This window comes from Pteropus vampyrus, unplaced genomic scaffold (genome assembly GCF_000151845.1).
Source record: "Pteropus vampyrus isolate Shadow unplaced genomic scaffold, Pvam_2.0 Scaffold15, whole genome shotgun sequence".
Lineage (NCBI taxonomy): Eukaryota > Metazoa > Chordata > Mammalia > Chiroptera > Pteropodidae > Pteropus > Pteropus vampyrus.
Window position 1 is genome coordinate 2,779,083 of NW_011888796.1, and position 16,838 is coordinate 2,795,920.

A 16,838-nucleotide genomic window follows, 5' to 3' on the forward strand; every position below is an offset into this window, starting at 1 on the left:
ATTATTGGTCCAGGACAAAGTTCTCCCTCAAAAATCTTAGAAACACAACTGCTAAAAGAAAGTCAATTCTTCTCAGAATGGCTAAAATGGGAAGATATAAACAACACAGGAGCTGTCAATGGCATTGTTTTTTCCATTGTGAAAAAGGCAGATCTATGGTAAGAGAAAATGAAACTTACAGAGTGAAACAAAGATGAGAAAGTCCTGAATACCTTCGAATATTGGGTCCAATATTCCTAGGGCCTTATCCTATATTTAGGTCTTGTAAGCTAGAAACCCCATTCTTCTTATAATAAATTTCTCTTTCACTAAAGCTAGTTCAATTTGAATTGTCACTTGCAATGAAAACAATATTGTGATAGACTGTTATTTTGATGACCCCCGATTAACCATGCTTCCTGGTATTCCTAGTCTTCCCACCATGACTCTGAGTTGGGCCTGTGACTACTTTGACCAAGAGAATAATGGCAAAAGAGAGGCCGTGCCAGTTTTAGGCCTAACACTTAATTGGCCTGGCAGCTTCTGCTTCCTCGCTATCACAGTACTTGCTCTTGGAATAGTTCTTGGAAGTCTGCCATCACACCGTGAGGCTAATGAATCAGCCATGTGGAGAAACCACATAGAGAACCAAGGCCCTGGACAACAGTCCTAAAAAAGCCTCCGGGTGACTGCAGCTATACCAGAAGCCCAAGCAATGCTACCTAAAGCAGAAACACCAAATTTATTCATAGATATGTGAAAGACATTAAATTGTAGCATTAAGCCACTAAATGTTGCGGCAGCTTATAATGTAAATTTTAACTAATATAAAAGTTCAATTCACACGCAAGTAACTTGGAATTATGCTTTCTTAACATAGACTATGTCTTGGAGCATGGACTGAACAATTCTGGCCCACTGTCTATTTTTGCAAATAAAGTTTTATTGGAACACAGTCATGTTTGTTAATTTATATATTGTCTATGGCTGCTTTTATGCTACAAGGATAGAGCTGAGTACTTGTGACAAAAATCGAATAGCCCAAAAAGCCTAAAATATTTACTATCAGGCATTTTATGGAAAAAGTTTGGTAAACCCTATCATACAGTACTTGCCAAATGTTTTAATATATAAATGGCTTAAAATGTAAATCTACTTTACAGCCAATTTCCCACGCTTAAAGGACACTATAAATATTTACAGGCATATCTCCTATTATTGCACTATGCTTTATTGTGCTTCCCAGACATCATGATGATGATGATGATGATGATGATGATTATCATTATTATTACTATTATTATTATTATAACAAATCGGAGGTAGGACCCTGTACCAACAAAGAGATTACAATTCAGATGATGGTTAGCATTTATTTTTAAATCAATAAAGGTTTTTTTGTACCATGACGCCTTTCCGATAAGGCATTTTTAAATTAATGTATGTACACTATTTTTTAAATGTAGCACACTCAATATGCTACAGTATAGTATAAACATAACTTTTAGATGTACTGGGAAACCAAAAAAATTCATGTGACTCGCTTTATTGTGATACTCACTTTATTGTGGTGGTCTGGAACCAACCTGCATATCTCTGGGTTTGCCTGTCTTAGTTCCCAACATAATGCATAAAGCAGCATGTGGTATATACTGCTACAAACTGGATGTTTGTGCCCTACCCTCCCTTCCAGATTCATATGAGGAAACCTATTCTTCCAATGTGATGGTTTGGAGGTGGGGCCTTTGGGAGGTGGTTAATCATGAGGGCAGCACCCCAGGGAGTTTCCTCCCCACTCCTACCATATGAGGAGAAAGAGAAAAGACACCTATCTACAGGAAGTGGGCATTCACCGGACATTGAATGTACTGGGTACTCTAGTTTCTTTCCATAACACAAACGTGCACATTTCAGTGTTTAATATTAGAAGATATTAGGCTTCCCAGCCTCCAAAATTGTGAGAAATAGATTTCTGTTGTTTATAAGCTACCCAATCTATGGTACTTTGTTATAGCAACCCAAGTGTACTAACATATACTGAACTGGGTTGTACAAGTGGTCAGAATAATATATTAATTATGGACAGAAAAGTGATCAAGTAATAAAATAAGATTCATAACTATCTGCTTAAAAGTTCTTACTATGAAGGAGGGATGTCTATTTCAAGTTTCTCATGTATTATATATAACCCACTTCTGAACTGCATTAAGAATCAGAAAGGAATGTTTTATTATGTATAAATGACAATTTTAAAAAATTATTATTACTTCACAGACCCATCTGCAAAAGAATATTGGAAAATCCAAAGCCAGTATTAAGTCAATGATTCTCAAACTTTCCTGCCAAAAAATTATCTAAGGCAGGCATTGGCAGTCCCCATTTTACAGATTAGAAAACTGAGGCTTAGAGAAGTTAAATAACTCTGACAACTTCACTTACATATAAACTCAGGTGGTCTAACCTACAGCCCACCTACAATTCTGAGTACATTAAGTCCTCACTTGACACTGCATAGGTTCTTGGAAACTGATTTTAAGTGAAATGACATAGACTGAAACCAATTTTACCACAGACTAATTGATATAAACAAAAGTTAAGTTCGTACGGCATTTTTCTGGTAACAAAAACGTCAAACTTCTGAGTAAGGACCCAAAACTTCTAATATTAAACACTGAAATGTGCACGTTTGGGTTATGGAAAGAAACTAGAGTACCCAGAGAAAACCCACGCAGACACGGTAAATGCCACACATAGTGGTCCTAGCCCAGAATTGATTTTAATTTTTCTCATCAAGGTTATAATGAAACAATCTTGAATGATACAATATTATTTGAGGACCTGATTGTGTGCATCAGTTATTACACTTAAAGCTTGATTATGTGCATCAGTTATTACACTTAATATGCATATAACTTTTATTCTAAATCTTAAGCATTTTGCAATCTGAACTCTGTAGCATGTGATATTGAACAAAATAAAATTGCACATATTATGCAGTGGAGGTAACAGACATTTATTTCCATGTACATTTGGTATGACTGTTGGTGCCTTTTTCTAGCAATTTTTCCTGTTTGAAGTAAGGAAAGTATTTCAGATGAGTAATTTTGCTGTCATTAATAGATTGTAGATAATAAATCAAGCAATAAGAGAATAGTAAACATGAGGTATGTTCCTGAGATTGGGATTAATAAAATTTGAGAGCTGAAGGTGATTTTAGAGAGTATTTATTTAACTTTTCATCCTACAGATAATGATACCAAACTCGTACTGGAAATATCCAAAATAGAACTTGATCCAGTGTTCTTCCCCACATAGTAGTAACAGAATCAAGATTGGTCTTTCTACTCTTTGCTGTAATGGATTTTCTGAATAATATGTTCAGCCAATATTTTAATATAAAAAAAGAAAAATTAAAAAAATGAGAGCTGGTGAATGATTGGGGGAAATATGTATATTTTAAAGATAAATCCGGAATAAAAGAATTAATTTTCACAGTAGGAAGATTATAGTAGGAAGCCACTATTTCTACAGCAAAAAGCTAAAAGAATAAGTATAAAGGTCTTACATAGACTTCCAAAAGATCATTTGCAGGGCAAAAACCATTATATCCCAAAAAGGTGTTGAAGGGAACTCTCGTGTGTCTTGAAAAAGTGTTCCATTATCAAAAAGTTGTGAAAACACTAGACTAAATAAAGTTCAACAGGATTCACAATTCTAATATCACATTTTTAAAATGCTAATATACTTTAATAAATAAACTGGGAATCTCCCAAAGGAGGGATATATTATATAGCACTTCCCAAACTAATTTGTCCATATAAAAACCTCTTCATACTACACCTGTTATAACATCTCCCAGAGAAGAGTTGCTAGAACAAAATTTAAGAAACACTGAGAAAGATCATTTGTAGAAAAAAAGACTAAAAACCAATAGCTGATCACAAATTTAAAATAAAGCAACATACAAGGGTTGTTGTAAAAACTAGTAAAATCTTACTCTCCATTATATGTATATTACTGTTTGAAAATGTTTTTAGATAACCATTCCTATACAGATATGAAAAAGTAGTGACTTTTTGTGAATGCTTCTGATAAATAAAATAACCACTGTTGATATTAGGGGGCGCTGACTTTAACACCCTAATTCTCATACTATGACTTTTTGTGAATGCTTCTGATAAATAAAATAACCACTGTTGATATTAGGGGCGCTGACTTTAACGCCCTAATTCTCATACTATAACTGGCTCTAATTTAGAATTGTCTGCCAGAGGACTATTTTCATGGAAGAAGCAGGAGAAAGAGGAAATGGGGTAGATATAATAAAGTATATGCTTAGGAAAAAAGAAAGCAAAACTGCATCAAGACTTCAGGGAACCTCTAGCAATAGAGCTGTCTCCCCAGCACACTTATCCCTTTTTATTAGCAGAAACTCCTCTTCTGAAGGCTTCCCTTTCTCCTCTCTATGTGATTCTGGTGAGGTTGCTTAGTGTCTCACTCCCAAGATAGACATGTGATACAGAACTGGCCAAAGTTCTCACTATCCCAGTCACAATGACTGGCCCCAAGATGGACATGATGGAGCATTGTATAATTTAACATACAAATGCCATGAGAAAGAAAATCTTTCCTGTGGATTCACTAGTTGAGAAGAGGAAAGCCTGAACTTGTCTATTACTGTATCTCCTAATGTTCCCATCTCCCCCAGTTCTGGCTACATGAAGTCAGCCTGTAACATACTCAGAAAAACAAAGCACTGAAATGGAGAGTAAGAGTCTGTGATTACACTAATTCCCAGTACACATTGCTTGAGTCCCTAAAGTCAGTTCTTCCTCTATACTCTGTGGTCATGTAAATTAATAAAGTCCCCTTTTCATTTAAACTATTTTGAGCTGAGTATCTGTCATTTGCAATAAAAAGTTCTAATTCACTAATATAACTAACTCGAGATATCTCAAAAGAACTTGTAATGATTAAAAAGATAATACCAAATGAAGATGAGAATATTAATTATAATTAGTACATCCTTTTTTGGAAAGCAAGCTTCTAATTTCTATCAAAATTTTAAAAACCACATACAATTGATCCCCAAATTCTATTTATTATAATTAATCTTACATTAAAAAACCTCACAAATATGCAATGATAGATGTACAATGTTATTATCTACAACATTTGTCCTGGTGAAAAATTAGAAACTTCAACGTTCATCAATTGAGGACTGATTAAATCATAACGTGTGATGCAATGTAATAGAGCCATTAAAAAGAAAGATGTATAGTTAGTTATATGAACTGTTACATGCCAAGAAGTATAAAGTAGTGGTAAAGAGCTTACACTCTAGGAACGGACTACATGGGTTCAACTGGCAGCTTGGTCTCTTATCTCAGTAATTTGAGCAAATTAGCCTCTGCTACAATTTCAACTGTGAATTGGTGATACTGTTAGGATTAAAAGAATTAATAGGCTCTAGAAAAGTATTTAATATTTGGTAAGCTCTCAGTGAAGTTAACTATTATTTTCACTAATATGAAAGGATGTCAAAGATAAGCTGGAGAGAGGAGTTTCAGCATACTATGTTCAAGCAAAGATCACAAACTCAAATGCCTATGGAGTGAGGCAGATTAACATACATAGGTTAAGTGGGAATTGTGGAAAACTAGAGAATACAGGCCCTTATCTCAAGGAGACAGCCATTCTAATCAACTACTGTCACATGAGAAAGAGATTGCAGTGTTGCCGAATCTCGAAAAGCTAAAAAATTGGTTTATGTGTATTATATCCTTTTTAAAAATGTTAGAAACATACCTTTTTGTAAAAACATACTCATGAAACATGTTTACTGGTCAATTATGGCCAGCAGTCTGCCAACCTGCAACCTCTGATATAATGTCTGATTCCGTATGTGTATATTCAAATATATGCTCGTATATAAAATAATAAACAAAAACAAAATCTTAAGGTGGAGCTTAATGTCACATTTCACCTTTCTGTATTGTTACAGTTTTTGCAACACACAAATACACTTTAATTAAAGTTTTTAAAACTCAATAAAAATATGACTTAAGAAATAAGGAGCTTTCCCACTTGTAACTAAATTCAAATGTAACTTCTATTGTAGGGATATTAATTTTATCAAAGTACAATTTTAAAACGGCATAGGAATCAAAATACCCAGTATTGATTCAAGTGGAAGGGGAAATTTAATCACTTTTTAAAATGTTTTATTGTTTTTCTGTCTAAAAATATTTACTCTATTCGTTTCCAAGATATCCAAAAATTCTTAACCTGAATTAGACTTTAAAGACCATCAACTTCAAGTGTACTTTTTTCTTAATGTTCTTTTAAAAAAGAACTTAACAGTACATAGAGGATTAAAGAAAACATTTCATTTCCATTTAGCATTCAGACTGTACTTTCTTTTCCTTTCTCAAATTTCTACATTTTTATTAACATTTTCAGCATCAGGCAGATCCAATTAACCATGATTCTGAAATCTCAAAGTACAAAGAAATAAGTAAATTGATAAGCAATACCCATTCATCCTCTAATATCCTCAACCCAAAAGTGAAAATACTTATTCTTTAGACCTTAGTTTAAGATTAACTAAATGTGATATACATAATTCTTAGCAAGGTTGTTTATGTGCTTCTCAGGACTATGGCAGATTAGGAATTTGAAGGGAAAGGGAAGTATATAAAGTCACAAACCAAAAGTAAATACAGTATAGAACTATACTACCACACTCCACTATAACAGATATTAAGAATAGAATATAGAAATGTAATTGCTAAGAGCACAGTCAAACCTGTGCTTGAATTCTGGCATGGCCACTGGTTTATCTTGAGCAAGTTACTTAACTCCTCTACTTCTCAGGCAATATAAGAAGAATAATACAGTAGTACCTTATAAAAGTAAGGATTGAATAACATATGCAAAGTGCTTATACCATTTACAGGCCCAATAAATGTCAGCTATAATTAGTTAAACCTGACTGAAGAAAAATAATTATATTATGTTCAATATCTTCTATCTGAGAAAGCAGGAAATGTGTAATAGTTTAAAAATTTGTATCACCTGTTAGAATAGCTATCATCAACAGGACAAGTAATAACAAATGCTGGAGAGGATGCAGAGAAAAAGGAACCCTCATACACTGCTGGTGGGACTGCAAATTGGTACGGCCACTATGGAAAACAGTATGGAGGTTCCTCAAAAAACTAAGAATTGATCTACCATATGATCCAGCAATCCCTCTACTGGGTATTTACCCCAAAGACTTGAAAACCCATATCCGAAAAGATATTTGCACACCGATGTTCATAGCAGCATTATTCACAGTGGCCAGGACATGGAAGCAACCGAAGTGTCCTATGATAGATGACTGGCTAAAGCACCTGTGGTATGTATATACAATGGAATATCACTTAGCCATAAGAAGAGATGAAATAATGCCATTTATGACAACCTGGATGGACCTTGAGATAATCATGCTAAGCAAAATAAGCCAGACAGAAAAAGTTGAAAATCACATGATATCACTTATATGTAGGACAGAAACCTAAAAGCAACAAATGGACAGGACAAACAGAGACTCAGGGACATGGGCAATGTACTAGTGGTTATCAGAAGGTAGGGGGCGGGGGAGGAGGGAAGAGGTAGACAGGGTAAAGGGAGTCAGATATAGAAGGGTAGGGGGAGGGTGAAGTGGGTAAAAGCTCAAATATACGGCAGCTGAAGAAACTGAACTTTGAGTGGTAATCACACAATAGAATATATAGATGTCAAATTATAATGTACACCTGAAAATTATATAATTGTATTAACCAATGGTACCCCCAATAAACGTAATAAAAATAAATAAATAAAAGCAATAAATAAATAAACAAACAAAAATAATAAAAATTTGTGTCAAAGGTGGCTTGACATGAAAACAATTTTGGTGTTTATATTTATCTTTATCAAACATAAAATATAGAAGCTCTTTATTCCTAGAAATGCAACATAAATGAAGCATGAATTTGTCAATATCCAACTTCATTAGTGTGTTCATGTTAGTGCTAAAACATAAGCTCCAAGAAGATGAGGATGTATGTCTATCTTATTCACTATGGTATCCCTCACTCGAGTATAGAGCCTGGCACATAGTAGGTACTGAATATTAAATACATTATTTCCTTTGTTCCTCACTTAATCCTGTAAGGTAAGCATAATTACCCCAACTCGAAGCTAAAGAAACTGGTAAGTTGACTCCTATTTTATGCCATTTTGCTATTTTGGCATCACAAATAACCTTTAAAACAAATAATAGCATTTTCAGAATTTCTTTTACTTATAATTTTAAATTCTTTTAAGATATCTTAAAAATTACTCTAAAATGATCCTCATACACACTAAGATCATCAATTAAGAGACAACATATTAAATTTGATAGTGTAAAGTGTCTCAAATACACATTATTAATATTACCTTATACCAGTTATAAATGTATCCAAAAAATACTAAACCGCACTCCACCTACCCTGAACTCTTTTTTACTAATAACAGTGAAGTTCTGGTTTACCTAATTATTTCCAGGTAGGTGATTCTTAAGCTCCTATATAAATGTCACACCATCCATTTTTTTTTTTAATTAAACATCTTCTATGCAATTATCTCATTAATAGTTGCTATGACAAAAAGCCACAAAAGAGGTAAAGGACACAATCACCTGTTTCAAGAACTTTAAAATCTGCTTTGAATAAGATGTTTGTACATGAAGCTATTAGCAAACTGTACGTAAGCAACATATGAAGAGGAAAAGAAGATTATTGAGTACATAGTGCAAGACAGACATACATGGTAGGCATTTTCACATATTATCTTAGTTCTTATAACCTCAGTGAAATAAGTGTTGCCATCTTCATTTTGGAGAAGGAAACTGAAATTCAGAGAGGTTAAATGATCTCCCACAATACTGGCCCAACAGGGTCTAATATCTAAGTCTGTTGGACTCCAAAGTCCTTTATTTATTTATTTATTTTAACTATACTTTGCAGCTTCTCACTTGTACATGATTACAAGGTATAGGCAAAAATTTATAAACACTGTAGGAAAACAAAGAATGATATTATTGTAGAGAATAATTCCTAGGAAAGGTTTAGTTGAGGAAATGAGGCTTGAGCTGAATTTGAAACTGAGACTAAACCTACTGGTAACAGAAAGAGGATTAATGCCACAAAAATTTCTAAATAAAAAAAAATCTAAATATTTCTCCTTCAGTTTATACTGACAAGACCTAATTTGTGAAATTTTTATCTTTTTTTCCATTTCTTATTCTCTTGCAATTTTTACGTATAATTTTCCCTTTCCCATTATCGTTTCCAACATAAAAACCAAAAAAAATCAACTAAGCTTGATATTCTTTCTCTTTCCAGCTGGTCAAGATGTTAAAAGATAGAAACATACATTGCCACAAGAGCTTAAAGTGACCTTAGAGAATGATTCCTTCATGTCGGTGGTGAGAAAAATTGAGAGAGAGAGAGAGAGTTAAGTAATATTGCTCGAGGTTACAAAATTTTACTGGCCAGACTAGCATTAGAAAATGGGTCTTTCAGTGTTCCTTCTGTGACCAGTGCTCCTTAAATTTTTTTTTTTTTTTTGCCAAAGTACCAATAACAGAAGAAAGACAAAATCTGGAGTTATACAATGGATTCACTTGAAATTTCTCTGAAGTTTCTGATTTATTTTAAAAGCTCATGAGAATTCTACACTCTGTGCCTAATTTACTCATGCTTATCTAATATTAAAGTGGTTTAAATTGCATAGTCTCAAGTACAATTACTACTTCAAGAATTATTACGTTTGTTCCCACAGCTTAGATTCTAAGGTGTCCTTAGAGTATCCCTTGACACAATGTCATGTGCCCCAATTTGAGAAGCAGGGCAAAAACTGTGTAATACTCTTTTTACCAGATCTCATTTCTTTGCTCCTTTATTTTTCAAATTAGTAAAATTTTTAAAGCATAGTAAATTTAATTCCATTCTTTCAAAATGTATCCTCACTGGCAAAACTACTATAAAAGTTGTTAGGGTTGTTTATCTTAATTATAAAATTTTCGAGCAGTTCTACGTAGTTAAAATTAACTAAATACAAATTCCCTTATGAACTCACCAAACAACCTGAACAGAACTTCTACGTGACAACACTTCATTAGACATTTGCTTTTTGGGAGGTCACTCAAAAATTAAGATTGCATATTATTCATACTAACTACAATCTCAATTACTTTTAAGCATATTAACCTTTTCTTCTGCCTTGGTATTCATCGTCTCTGCCCAGTTGTTAAAGAAGAAATCCCTGTGCTTACTTTCTTTTTCAGTGTTATTTTTTTTTAACATCTCAAATTCCAAACATGCTTTTTCAATCCTATTCTTCAATTCTATTTCCAGGAGCAAAGTATAGATTTTACCTGTTTTACTCAGTATTTCAAGAAAGCACCCTATTCTACTTAACCAGGAATAACCTACAAGAGTAAAAACAGACTCAGAGATCATTTCTTCCCCAATAACATTCTGCTGATTCTCCACCATATACCTCTCAATTAAAGTCAAATAGTCATATGTGTTTTTAATAGTTAAGACTCTCAATATGTAACAACCTATGTACTAACAATTTATAGACTTTTGCCAGTGATAACGGTATTAGTACATTCATTAGAAATTAATTTAATAATTTCCTACTTTAACTAAAAATGTAATCCTCTAATACATTGCTTCCAACCAAAAATTCATGAAAGAACAACATAGTTTGAGATATAGGCTTCTTTTTAACAAAAGTCATATAGATCAATATTGGTATGTTTGTCAAAACACACAATTCCATTTAGCAGAATTTAGGTTTTGTTTGCAATAGTGATTTTGCTACTTAATGACAACACGTATTCTCAAAACAAAGATATATTTATATAGCCTCATCAATAAATGGGCTTTTCAGAAAATAATATTGACAGCTGTAACGCACAAGGATAAAGTGGAAGAATGAAATAAAATAAATGCTTGAACAATTCCAGAGTTGAAGAATGAAATAAAATAAATGCCTGAACAATGAAATAAAACAAATGCTTGAACAATTCCAGAGTATATGGTTATCATCTCCTTGATATCGAATTTTTTTAAAAATATTTTGAATGATTTTACTTATGAATGACTGAAATACTCCCAACATGCAACTAATATTTTCAGGTGTTCTAGTTTACAATTAGCCTTTTATCTCTCTATAATCCAGTCTTATATTTGCTCTAACAACTCTTACTGATTGCAAACCTACAGCTTAGTGCAATAAAAATGTATATTACTAGAGCAAAAATGTGATTTTAACATGACCCTTCCTAAAAATGACCTTTCCATGCCACTGTTAGTAAAAATTTAGGTAATGGGATATCATCTTTAAGTGCTTTGGTACCGAACATTAGCAGTGGCTAGCTAACACGATATTAAATAGCCAATGGAACGTAATCTATCTCATTCTATACTATACACAAAAATACATATACTCATTATGTTCCTGATGTTTCCATGAAACTTTTATAGTAGAACTAGCATGCCCCCTTGATAAACTGCTTCTTTAGAAATAGAAAAAAACAGGTGAAGTGACACATCTGAAATACAGTCAACCTCCTGTGTAACTGTTAAGACTGTAAGTATAATTACTACCGAAGCTATTCAAAAAAAATAAAAATAAAAAATCCTACATCTGCCCTATATCTTGTTTCTAGTTTCAAAGCAGCACATACTTATTTGCCTCTCGTTATTCATTATCATATTATCTTTAGTCTCTGTTAGAAATAGCAATAGAAGTAGAGAACATTAGAAACTGATATTGATACTAGGTCTTATGTCACCAAAGACCAAATAACCTTCATTTGTGGCCAATCAACATAATTACTAACAGATATTGTTCTAGAGATAGACAATAATGTTCAACATAAAATGTTTCCATGATAACCTATTTTATATACAAAAAGTCCCCAATTTCCTGATAAAAATAATTAGCAAAACTAAAATATATATGTTATATTATCAAATCTGACTTCCAAGCCCTAAATAATTCAAGATAGCCAAGTAAAAAAAAAAATGCCTTTATTAAATATTTTCCTTTCTTGCATTAGTCTTTCAAAATTCTAATAGTAATTCACTTGATGAGAAGTTTCAACAGACTGCACACTATAGTTACCAAATTCATAGCTGAAATGAAGAATAAGAAAACATCTAGAAGATGAAATTTCCAAGTATAAATACTATCTTTCAACAGATAATCAAAAACATCACAAAGAAACCAATTAAAGACTGTAGAAGTGACAATATAATTTCACAAAAATACTACCACACTGCAAAATGTGCATGGGTAGACAATTCTTTCCACTACCTCTGTCAAACAGATTTAGATAAAATACTTAAAATTCCTATTATGAAGTATGCAGAGGATATTTTATGAAACAAGCCCTCCACGTTTAAAGAGAGCCTCAAATTACAACTCATAAAATCACAGTTTTAAGTGTGGCCTCTTAACTCAATTTTCTTAAATATGAAATCGCAGTACTTAAGTTCGGTAAGGAATAATTGCACACATTAAAACTGCAAACTTAAAGTTCTACAAGACAATTAAACAACATACCTTCATTTATATATATATATATATATATTTTTTTTTTGCACAAAATAACATGGAGTCAAGAGTATAAATATTAAGCTGTTTGTAATAAAATTCATTATTTGCAGACTGAGGGCTGGTGCTCTTTCCCCTGATTCTTCTCCATATGTCCAGGCTCTATCATAATAGATAATATTTATAGCAATAACTTTTCACATAAAAACCTCAGTTGTTTCTGACTTCTAATATCCGTTTTATCATCAAATCCTATTGTCCTGTTACCACTTCTCCGAAATCTGCAACTTCCTCTTTATTCCTTCAGCTACATCCTTATTCCGGACCCTAGACTTTTTCCCCTAAACTGTACCTTATTCTCATGAGACAGTTTCTCCAGTTTACCTTTGATTCCTTAATTCCACTGGCAAGTTCTCTCCTTGACATTATGCCTGTGCTGCCTAACTATCCCACCTGGGCTTTTCAAGGCCTTTGTAGCACATTTTTATTTTGCTCGAAAGCCTCATGCTCACCACATTTTCATTTGTAAGGTTGCCACTGACTTTCGACTCCCCTTAAAAATGTCAGTTTCTTCTCATCGCTAGTAAATGTACTAAATTCTGCCTTCAGGAAATCATATCTGCTCCTAATCTATCTGAATATAGAATTCCTTTTACATTTAGCCCTCAAACTCACAGGTAACTTATTTGACAATTTTAACAAAATAATTATATACATTGTTTCTTTAGTTGTTTGCATTTCAATGTTATTATTCTTATTGGACTGCAGGGATACAAGGACCGCATCTTTCAAAGCATCTGTACAACACCTATCTACTATGTCACTTGGCCCAAGTAAGATGATTCACTAAATAAAATTGGGGAAAATTTAAATTTAAAAAATGTTTTTTACAAAAAGTCTCTATGGTTTAACTTTAAAACACCTGTGTATGACCTGTCAAACATCTGACAGTAGACATACTGTGGTTTTTATTAAGCTTCACTCTTACTACTCTATTAATTTTCAAAACATGGCTGGAATTTAAAGTGCAAATTGAGGGTTGATATAGGGTTTACACTTTACATCCCGTGTTGAGATTCTCTGAAAATCAGCAATGTCAACTCTAACAAATTCTGAGATATAACTGAATCTTTGCACAAGGCAACAATTTCAGCACCAAAAAACGAGAACAGCACATCTTCTGATTTAGGGGGATTCCCTTCCTGGAAACTGGTTTAGACTGGTTTCCCTACCCGTGGGGCTTTCGATTAGGAAAAATTCAATAAATCACATCTATTAACATTTGGAAAGAATATCAGGGAAAGGCAACCTCTTTACTTAAAAGAGTAGAAGGAATGTCATAGATATCTCCTTTTCATCAAACTCAGCAGCCAAATTAAGCTTTGCACTCAGATCTACCAGCATGATTTTTTTGTACCTAATAATAAAACAAGTCTCATTCAATTTAGTCCCTTCTCGAGCACCGTCTCAACCTGTCAGAATCTGACAAGCGAAAAAAATTAAAAAGAACTGGGAGGGGGGTGGAAGAGTGGAGAGGTGGAGGGGTGGAGGGAGACACTAGGATTCCCGTTTACATCGTTTCTTTTTCCGAAATCACAACAGTAAGTCTTGGATTTCCTTTACTCCGAACTAAGCCTTCAGATTCCAAATATAGTTCTTTAACCCCCACCTCGCCACTCAATTATATATAAGCCTTGCCAACTACAGAATCACAGCAGAAACCCTTACAAATCGGCTTGCTATTCACCTCGGAAGTCATGCCCTGCAGCAACCGCCTATCGCCTTAACTGAGGGAGGGATATTACCCAAATACAACGCAACGAAATCAGATATGCAGGGCACACAGGGCTTCCGCGAGGGAGGGAAACGCGACCCGGGAAAAGTGCGCTCCTCACCAGCCTCGGGACCATCCCGCGAGGGGGTTCCCAGAAGGGAGGAGGACACAAAAGCCAAGTGGGGGAATCCTCTCTCAAGTGGAAAGGGCTGGATCCCCAGCCGCAAGCTGCAGCCTCTCTCTCTAAGGAAACGAAGAGGCGGGCAGAGGGCCCTTAGTTCGGGAAGGTGGAATGCAGACACTTTCCGAGGTCGGGGTGCAAGCCGATGCCCCACATCCCGGGGGAGACAAGGGGTGTCCCATGGGTGACTGAGGAGATGCCCGGCTTGCGAGGGGCAGCATGAGGCGGAGCAGGGTTCTGCCTGATGAACACCCCAGTCCTGTCCGGCCCGTGCCCCGGGCAAGCACCGCAGGAGCCGCGCGGGTCCTTTCAGGTGGGGGAGGGGGAGAGTGGAGGGAAGGGTGGGATTGGGATTCCCCCCTCGCCGGGACTTGCATTAGCGGAGGAAGCGCGCGGGCCAGCGGAGAGCGCCGTACTCCAGACTGCGGAGCCGGGATCCCGCCGCCTGCACCGGTAGCAAGGAGCCCCGCAGCGCCCGCCGCACCGGCCCCTCAGTCCCCGGGGACCAGGGACTTCGGCTGCGAAGGCGCTGGGGCTTGGCATCCCACGGGGCGGGCTCCAGCTCCCGGGGGCCCCGCGGGAACACCCTAACCTCCAGCAGCTCTCAGCGGTTGTAAAACGCCCCCCCTTCCCGTCCCCCTCCTCAGTCTTCCCTCCTCTTGAGGCCGCAGAGAAGGGTCACCACAGGCAAGAAGCGTGAGGCAAGTCGGGGACAGCGGCGGTGGCGGTACCGGACCTCTTTCCCCGGTTACCTGTGAGGACTCCGACACGGATTTGATGGTCGTGGTTAGTGAGGATCATTCCCTCGGTCGCCATGTTTCCCAGCGCAGTCACCGCACTGACAGGAGCCGGGAGAAGCCGGAGCTCAGAGCGCGCCGGCCGGGAGCGCGCTCGCCTTGGAGAGCGCGAGAGCGGGAGCGCGAGGTGAGCGGGGACGGAGGGGGAGGCAGCCTTGCGCCGGCGGCCTGCGCCGGGGGACAGGCCGGGCAGGGAGCGCGCGAGTCCGCGGGAGGGGGCGGAGTCAAGGGCGCGCGACCCCGAGCCCGGGTCGGAGGCGGCGATTTGCGGGTGGGAGACACGGCACGCGGAGGTGTTGGTGCTAGGGCGGCGAGACCCAGCCGCCGGGCGCAGCGCGAGACCCAAGGCTGCTGGAAGGCAGGAGTGAAGGGAAAAAGAGAACACACGTTCCGGAGGTTGCGGGGGCGGACTCGGGGACAGGGCGGAGCCACACCGCGAGGCGTGGAACTCATGGAGAGTGCGGGGAGGAGTGAGAGCTCGGTTGCGGAGCACTGAGAGCGTAGAGGAGCCGGCTCAGCCTGAGGAGGACCCCGGAAAGCTCCGGGACGCGCGAGTAGCGCCGGATTGGCTAGGAGAGCGCGGAGCGGGTGCGCGCGAGACACGAACGCAGCCCCTGCCGAGCGCCAGACAAAAGCAATCCCCTGCCGAGCCCGGCTTCTCCGACCGACTCTCGGGGTCACGAAGCCGCTCTTCGGAGGGGACGAGGGAAGAGCTTAGCTGGGGAATCACTCCTCGCAATCCCTGGGAGCTGCTGGCCGACCCCTGAAGGCGCCAGGGAACCTGGAATTAGCTTAGAAAGCCGCATGCGTGACAGAGGGTGGCTACTGTGACAGTCCGCCGTGGGCAAAGGAGGAGGTATCCTGTCCTGCCTCATCTTCTCGCTTGTTTCCTCAGTCTGCTCACCCTGCTGAACGATTTCCGCTTCTGTGCTTTAGGATCCCATCTCCAAGTCTGCTTGTCAGTCTTCACAAGCTTAGGAGTCTGCAGCAGAGAATCTTGAGTGTAGATATCTGGCTTCCCATCCTCCCGTTGTCCCATGGTTTTGTGTCTTCATCACCACGGTCTCTGCTGTTAAAAAGCACCAGTCTTAGTGAGAAGAACATGTTCCTCCGACTTGAGTGGAACTAGAACCCAGGACGTGGCAATTAAGTTTCATTTCAGTATTTGGGATATGAGAATACCATGAAAATAGCTTTTATTGGCACTTATTTTCAGTTATTTTTCATAAAATATGTTATTAATCTCCTGTGGCTATTTCATACATCGGTTTCTTAGTTCCCTTTCTAGCCCTTTCAACTTTTGAAAAAAGATACATACACATTCATATATATATATATATATATATTTATATATATTTATATATATATATATTTCCCCACCCCCTGGTTCACAGCCATGGTAAAACCCGAGAAGCATAAAAATGAAAATAAATGTGCCAAAAAAATGTATAATCATCAACAT

At 37.2% G+C, this 16,838-nt stretch overlaps 1 protein-coding gene across 8 annotated transcripts in view; it reads right to left on the reverse strand.

Annotated features, from left to right (window-relative positions):
* Nucleotides 1–16,617, reverse strand: part of GPHN (gephyrin) — a 404,083-nt gene extending 387,466 nt beyond the window's left edge. For 6 of the 8 annotated variants that reach the window (XM_011384203.2, XM_023526958.1, XM_023526957.1 and 3 more), the window contains exon 1: nucleotides 15,332–15,471. In XM_011384203.2, coding sequence (XP_011382505.1) covers nucleotides 15,332–15,395 — 64 coding nt within the window. In that variant the 5' untranslated portion in view covers nucleotides 15,396–15,471. Of the gene's footprint in view, nucleotides 1–15,331 lie in introns of all 8 variants that reach the window. The other 2 variants (XM_011384213.2, XM_011384195.2) reach the window with 2 other exon arrangements.
* Between the last annotated feature and the right edge of the window lie 221 nt (nucleotides 16,618–16,838).